Source organism: Sinocyclocheilus rhinocerous, unplaced genomic scaffold (genome assembly GCF_001515625.1).
Source record: "Sinocyclocheilus rhinocerous isolate Xijiao unplaced genomic scaffold, SAMN03320098_v1.1 scaffold2834, whole genome shotgun sequence".
In the NCBI taxonomy this organism is placed as follows: Eukaryota; Metazoa; Chordata; class Actinopteri; order Cypriniformes; family Cyprinidae; genus Sinocyclocheilus; species Sinocyclocheilus rhinocerous.
The window spans coordinates 495,538-503,797 of NW_015662588.1; the positions used below are offsets into that span (position 1 = coordinate 495,538).

At 34.8% G+C, this 8,260-nt stretch overlaps 1 protein-coding gene across 2 annotated transcripts in view; it reads left to right on the forward strand.

Moving 5' to 3' along the window:
- LOC107728158 (transmembrane protease serine 4-like) overlaps nucleotides 1–2,566 on the forward strand; it is a 14,820-nt gene extending 12,254 nt beyond the window's left edge. For both annotated transcript variants that reach the window (XM_016538249.1, XM_016538250.1), the window contains exons 10-13: nucleotides 508–603; nucleotides 712–854; nucleotides 941–1,090; nucleotides 2,070–2,566. In XM_016538249.1, the coding sequence (XP_016393735.1) occupies nucleotides 508–603; nucleotides 712–854; nucleotides 941–1,090; nucleotides 2,070–2,081 (401 nt within the window). In that variant the 3' untranslated portion in view covers nucleotides 2,082–2,566. The remainder of the gene's footprint in view (nucleotides 1–507; nucleotides 604–711; nucleotides 855–940; nucleotides 1,091–2,069) is intronic.
- Nucleotides 2,567–8,260: the final 5,694 nt, after the last annotated feature.

Below are 8,260 nucleotides of genomic sequence, written 5' to 3' on the forward strand. Positions count from 1 at the left end.
TAAGTACAACTAATTAAACTAATTAAAGTCCAGATAATTTAAATTTCATGTAATTATATATTTTAATACATAATATATTATTTAATTATGCAATTATAATATATTATAATTTCATAAAATATTTGAATATTAAAACAGTTAAGTAATATAAAATATTTTTGCATGTTGTATGGTAAATAGTTAATTAATATAAAAAAAATAGTTTGTGCTGAAATTTTACTTCACAATGTTTCTGTTAAAATGCATTTAATTTCTTAAGAAAACAGAACAATATGTTCAGAACAATAGTAATTTAATATACATTTTTACACAGTATATTATAATGTTGTGATAAATCCACATTAATTTTTAATTGATAAAATATAATCATTTAGTTTAGATCAAATGCTTCAGCTATAATTTTAACATCAGTACATCCCTTCAATCCTTCAAGGTCAATGTTGTGTGTTATTTTTGATCATGCAAAATGGTACTAATTGTTTGTTTTTTCTTCTTTTCTTTTCTCAGAATCCCGTAGGCCAGTATGTCTGCCACCTCATGATCTTGGCCTCAAAGATGGAGACAGCTTAGTTGTGACCGGCTGGGGCCATCTGACAGAAAAAGGTTCCTGGCTTTTTCCCTCTCTAGCAGAATCCTTATTGTTCAAATTCAGTATCCATCAAATAACTCTAATACCTCAAACTTTAACATTATCTGGGTGTCTTCCTGCAGGAAATCTGTCTCCAAAGTTACAGAAGGCTCAGATCCCTCTGATAGACAGAGCCCAGTGCTCGAGTCACGCAGTGTACGGCTCTTCTGTCACTCCCAGGATGATCTGTGCAGGTTATCTGACAGGAAGAGTGGACGCGTGCCAGGTAAGTCTTATGGTTTTCTGTGTGCCATTAGTTAAAACGAGTGTGATTTTATTAGAATAACCGTTTGTATTGTTTCTCTCTGTAAGGGTGATAGCGGCGGTCCTTTGGTGTATTCATTTGGCCGCTGGATGTTGGTGGGTGTTGTGAGCTGGGGTGTGGGTTGTGCCAGAGAAAATCGTCCTGGTGTTTACACCAACATGGACCAGATGCTCGACTGGGTCCATTCGGTCATGCAGGTATGAGCACATTGTTCTGGAAAAACTGTAGCTGCATCCAAAATCGCATATTGTCTTCTATTTTTGTTTATATTTGGTTCTGTATTTACAACAGCTAAAAAAGTATGTTCTATATAGTTTGAACATGTATAGAAGCTTGTTTCTGCCACAGAATAAATAAATAAATAAGGTAATTATGACTTTTTATCAATATCATCATTTTGAGAAAATAAAAGTCTTAATTGCAAGATATAAACTCAAAATTGAGAGATATTGGGATATAACGAAATCTCACTTTTTTCTTGCAATTCTGAGCAATTCTACATCTCGTAATTTTTTTTTTTACATGTTGTTGTTTACATCTGATAATTCTGACCGCTTTTTTTTTTTCTCAGAATCACAAGAAACAAGTATAGATATTAACTTAGAATAGCACCACAACAACAAAAAAAGTCATTATTGTGAGATAAAACAAAAAAATCACAATTACCTTTTTTAGTTTTTTCATTCTGTGGCGGAACAGAATTGTGAGAAATAAACATAATTCTGGGTTTATATTTCACAATTCTAAGTTTATATCTCGCAATTGTGACTTTTGTCCTCAGAATTGCGAGTTTATATCTCGCAATATTGAGTTATTGAGTTTATATTTTGCAATTCAGACATTTTTCTCCGAATTGACAGTAAAAAGTCAGAATTGTGAGATAAAACTTTGCAATTATCCTTTGTTTTTTTAATTATGTGGTGGAAACTGGCTTCCATAACTATGGGTAGTATGAATCAAATTTGAATATACTACACCTCACATGTTGTTGCTACTATTCACGAATTGTCTTCCTTACTGTTTTTCGAATTCTAGGAATTCTATGAATTTGGACATATTGCTCTTTTTTCATGTAATGTTTAGTATGGAAGTAGATATATTTGAACACAGCATGTGTCTGTGTACACCTACTAAACATAGAAGAGTGGAATACTCATGGTTGTGTGTTGTCTTCAGGAGTACCAGTGAGTCTGGGATGGAGAGAAAAACCGCAAACCCACAGCACAGATTCACAAAGATCTTCAGTCCTCACAAAGAAGATATCCTATTGAAGCTATAATGATTTACATGGATTTGTGGAGGAATCGCTGTGGGCGTTTTGCTCAGGGTCTTAAAGGTGCCATGATACAGATTTTGCACACTGAAATATATCATGTATGTATATAACACCTATGCTATCTTTTGTGGATCTACCACTTTTTTGGGGGACACAGCAATGCAAACTTAAAGGAACAGTTCACCAAAAAGTCTGTCATTATTTACTCATCCTCATTGCTCCAAGGCAGTACGACTTTCTTTTCTCTGTGGAAAATAAAAGAAGATGTTTAGAAGCATGTTCATGCTGCTCTCCTCCAAAGAACAAAAGTGGACTGGGAACAGAACTCTTAGAAATAAAGGTTCCAAATGGGGGTTTTCACAGTTATGCCATAGAATAATAATTTTTGGTTACCTAAAGAACCTTTCAGTGAACATTTATTTTTATTCGTATGAAGAACATTTTAATAATCTAAAGAGCATTTTTCCACTAAAGAACCTTTTTCTGTAATGTAAAGATTCCATGGGTGTTAAAGGTTTCGTCATGGAACCATAGATGCCAATTGAGAACCTTTATTTTTAAGAGTTGCAGGGTCAATCAAGTTCCAAAACAGACAAAAGTATAACTCAAAAGTTATGAAGTCATATGATAGCTTTGCGTCTGGAACGCATTACAATTTAAAGTTGATATCTTGCCGTTTGCTTTTAATATATGGAGAAGAGCAGCTTGGACATTCTGCTACATTTCTTCCGTTGTGTTCTACTGAAGAAGGAACATCATAAAGTCGTGTGGATGAATAAACAACAGCCACAAGAGGGTGCTGCTGCTTTTTCTCTTTTTAATATGTCTGTACTTGTTCCGTTGTGAGGTCTGATGACGTTTTTTTTATCGGGTGCCATGTTATAATCTTGAATTAAAGCCAGTGCTCATTTACTCTGCCAAAATACCATGGTGCCTTTAAAATGCTTAACAAATCTTACATTAATATTAAACATGGAATTCCAAGTTATGGCATCAGTTATAGAGGCCAAATCTTTTTCTACAGACTGGGATTAAGTGCTCAAAAGAAGAATGACACCCGTATTTAACAGCCGTGTGTATGTGAACGTCACATATTTCCCTTTGTGGGTTAGTATTCAATTCTAAATGAGTCACATTCAGACTCATGTGGCTTTTGCTATTTGTACAGAAAACATATTTAAACACACAAAGCTAAAATACATAATTCAACCTGTTTTTTTTTCAATGAATGTCTTTCAACTTGTTTAACTTATGAATGTTGGTTTTTAACGTAGGGAGGATTCGTGTAATTAGGGCTTTGTTGACAGGCAACTCGGTGTCAAAAAAAGTCACCCATTTTTATCTGAATTCACCCTACTTCTGAAAGTAAAGCATATTTATTTGTAAATGTAAATATTGTACAGATTTGTGTTTGTCATGTCAAATTCATTATAATAAAGTGAAGAGTGGTAAACAACAAGTTTTTGTCAACGACTCCACCACCAGCAAACAAACAAACACAACCAGTAATATTTTTTTGCAAACCTTTATTTCGCATAGTTATATATTCATTAGTTTATTAGTTTATTCTTTACAATCCAGAGCAATCTACTGAGGTGCATAGTTATGATAAGGGAATATGGCAGATGTTGGTACAAAGGGAAGTTTCAAGACAAAAGCTGTACATACATGTTCTTTTTTTTCTGAGTAGGCTGCATGAAGTGCATCTGTAAGCGTTTAAAGTGCTCAGTCAGAGCCAGTAATCACGAAAGTAGTATTCAAATGCTATCAATTCAGACCTTTTTGCCTATTATTTAGCTGGTTCCTTTATGAACGTACAGAACCTCTTCTCAAATGAAAGGACTGTTCTTCTGGGTGCACTGATGGGTGGTAGCTACAGCAGGGCTTGTGTTTAAGTAGCTTTGATAGTTGTATATTTAGGCTGTTGTCTTGGTTTACGTATAGGAATAAAATATCTTAAATTTGTCTAGACTATGTGGTGCACAAAGAATGCTTGTGCACACCTGTAAAATATAAACTTTAAAACTCTACATATGTCCTTATACAATGGCTAGGTTTGGATTAGCATGCTAGCATACCACTAGTACTATTTTTGCAGTATGCAATATGTGACTACTACATTACCTGTACCTACTACATTTGACATTTGCTCACATGTTCGATATACAGCATGTGCAGTTATTGTTAAAAATGAGCAATCATTTTGTTTTATTACTATTAAAAATGTAAAAATGAGTAATGTTGCTTTAACATCTAACTGAACTAAATTAAAGATGAAGTACTAAAATTACTCAAATTGAACAAATCAAATATAAGTGAAAAATAATGAATGAAAGCTAAATGCAATTATTTAAAACAACAACTACTACTGCAAACAATAAAAATGACAAAAACAGATTACAAAAACTTCATTTAAAATTAAAACGACAGGGTTGCCAGGTCTGCGAAACAAAACCAGCTCAATTGCTAATCAAAACTAGCCCAAATGTCTTTTTTGCCATGCTTTTCCCCTCCGCTGAGGGTTGTTTTGAGATCGCTTTAACCCGCAAACTGAAAAACAATCCCCGGCAACATTAGCTCAATGCCACTGTACAACCGAAAACTGAAAATATAAAATAAAAGCTCATTTAAAATTGTAATAAATATGATAATAGTACATACATAATACTAAAATACCACTGTATAGAGCAGAGCACATGACGTAGAATACCCCACAATGCAATGCTCCCAACATAAATTTCCATTTACAGTGGGATTGATTTTCCTAGAATTATTTCTGCTAGCTTTTACACAATTAAAAATGAAAAATATATCTGTTTTATATCTGGTTTTTGGATTTGGATTTCCAATTATTAAATGTAAGACTTAATTCATGTGACAAAAGTGAAGCATATTGCATACTGTTCAGCATACTATTTTTAAAACGCAGATAATATTCAATGTATACTGCGCAGTGTGCAGTAAGCAGTGTACTAATTTGCCTTTCCAAACATAGCCAGTGCTACTGGAAATCTTGAGTGTTTAAAAATGTTGGAAGTCTTAAATCCACTAGAGGGAGACAGAGCGTCTTGGAATGTGTTGGAGCACATTGAAGTCTTCACACTCTGTTGGCTTGGCAGTGAGAGTGAGTCACCCAGGCAGTGAAATCCAGTTTTTTTTATATCCATTATTTTGTAAGTGTACTTTACAAAAAGTCAATCTGTTCCTGAATGGGATCAGATCGGAGTGAGACAAACTCTCAATTGAATATAGTACAATAATTTTAAAAGAGTGCAAGTGGTTTGGGACATCCCATGTAAGTACAGTAGAACAAATTCTCACTGCAAAATAGAAAAGCATATTTTATATTCTCATATTTCCTCTCTACCAAGATCAAGCAGCCTGTCTGAAAATGCAGCTGTAGATATTTACCTTAAATTAGTGGCTGTAACATGTGACATGCATTAAAGTAGGTTGAATTTATACAGCCTCCGGTGTAAAGAACTTAATAGTACGTACAATGCTGGCCAATTTGATTGATTTTGTTTTTTTAATGATAGAAATCAGACATATCCCTTCAGTTTCCCTGCTATAACCCTTCAGATCCAGAGAGAAACACAGCCTGACGTGTGCAGATGCATGGCTCAGTGCTGCACTCTTAGGATGCGGTTTGCACTGCAACACTGCAGCAATGCAGTCTGGTTTCAGCGCAGCGGCTCGCCTTCCCAGACATTACTAACAAGCCCAGTTGGTTGATCTGCGCCAAGCATTCCAGCAGACATAAGCAACCAGACCAAGATATCTATGTGTCTATAGAGGTACGCATTACACCAGTGGATCTCAACTGGCTGCCAGCCAAGAATGGATTGCAGGTCAGTTTGTACAGCACAGATGGAATGAAAAATACTTTTAAATGCATTATTCTATCAAAATAGGCATATAATCATGCAAACAATTCTGTGGCATTTCGGCAAATCTTTACCTGCCACTTGGTAGAAGCTAGTTCAAATAGAGAGACTCCATCATGGACAGGTTATGTGACCTTCAAAACCATGAACAAAACTACATTGAATACTATATTTGGAGTTTCCAGTTGAAGAAATTTCAATGCTTGATTCTGAAGACATTATGGATTACTTTTGTATGATAAGCTTTATTTCTTAAGCCACTTGATGTCCAGTGCAAAGCAAAACCAGTTGAGAACCACCACTACTACTTCATTATCATTAAACATCTGATTCAAATAAATGCCAAATGTTTAGGGGAAAAAAATACAAAGTTGCAAAAATTAAGCAGAACAGGAATTGGATTAAAACGTCAGCTAAAAATAGCTAAATAATAATAAAAAAATAAGCTCTAATAAAAGTTCAAGTTGCCCATTTGCATACAACAGTCCATTCTCGAGAGCCTAGGCACTCATGTATTGACATTATTTTTTTTTTTACATTTTCCTGCTTTTTTTTTACAGTATTGCTGATCTACGTAATCTCCTTGTTTATGTGATAGTTTAATCATAAATACACTAGCAGCAAATGATGAAAGGCAACAAGCTGTAAGAAGCATAACATGTTAAAACATTCTGCCATAAATGAATCAAAGAGGCCATGTGAACAGCTCGAAAACAGTTAGGACACTCAAGACTAACCACATACTGTACAGTGCATCTGACAGACAGAGCAGCACCAAACCCTTTCTCCAAAGCACGGCTGATTTTAAAGGAATTAAATACTTCATCAATAAACACTTGCATTTCAAGCTAGGATTTCATACCACTTTGTCAAAAGCATCCCAAACAGTTGAGATTGCCAAAGCCCCTGATTTCTAAAAGAGAGTCAAGTGATTTGGAAGACTGCTAATATGTGCACATATAAGAGATCTAGTCATTCAAAGAGACAGATTATTCCTGTTCCTCTATTCTTAATATCACCACTGCAGCTATCCAACTACATATTCAAATATCCTGCGATAAATTCTACATCGTTCGTACTTTTCTCTACATATACAATGTGCATTCAAAACACTGTTACGTATATATTTATGAATAAAGTGCCCAGAAATGACCCCTCTGAACTCTGCCATAACTACAACCACTGGTACATTCATCTTTGGGTTATGGCGGAAGACTATAGTGAGGGTTTCATTGCATTTAATTTTTTTTTCTCGGCGTAATCGCAAAGTGACATTCATCGCATGTTATGAATTTGTCGGTACATTTATACTTAAACCAGATATGGATATGAACGAGCATTGTGCATTTATAGGGTTAAGGATAGAGGAAGACGGATGAAACATGATGGCAGCAAAAGTAAATCATCCACCGTTCCACTAGCAGTTCTGTTTGGCACTTGAGTCTTAAATAACTACTAAATAAATGGACAATTTGCTTGTTTTGATAAACAGAGTTTGTTTTAGAGTTCCAGAATGTCTAACAAGCAAAATCCCACAAGTATTTTCTGCCATTTGTGTTTTCTTGAATTAGCATCGAGATCTATGAGAAGTTTTGAGAAGTTTATGCTAATGCTAGTTACATGTGAACTGTAATTAGCCATTGAGAAGCATGTGAAGTATCACGATTCATTATATTTTGTCACAGAAGGCTTGTGTCTTTGTACGATGATATGAAAACAGAAGTATTAGCATAGCATCTGTGAGGATTGGTGCAGTTTAGCGCACATAAATTGCTGGCTTGCTAGTTTGGATGTCAAAATTCAAAATTAGCAGTTAGCAACAATGGCCATATTGTGTCCTGTGACGTGTAGATGTCATGATAAGCTTTACCAGTTAACTACAGTGGCCCTTCATGCCTGTATGTCGGATACGTACACGATGAACTAGTGAGGGTAACATTGTTTACGACAAGCACAGACTGATCAGTCATGTGAGAAGAGACAGGAGAATACGATTCTGAGAAATGGATACATAGTACACTAGATGTACTGTATAAAATCGTTCACATGCATTAGGAAAAGTTATTGGTTATTTTGTTGAAAGCAGCATCAAAAGATCATTCATTTTCTACAGGGAGTTGGTTTCTGGGGATTGTCTTTATATTTGAATATGTTTATTTCCTATAGATTTTTTTTTTTGTCTTTTTTTTTTTTGCTTTTTTATG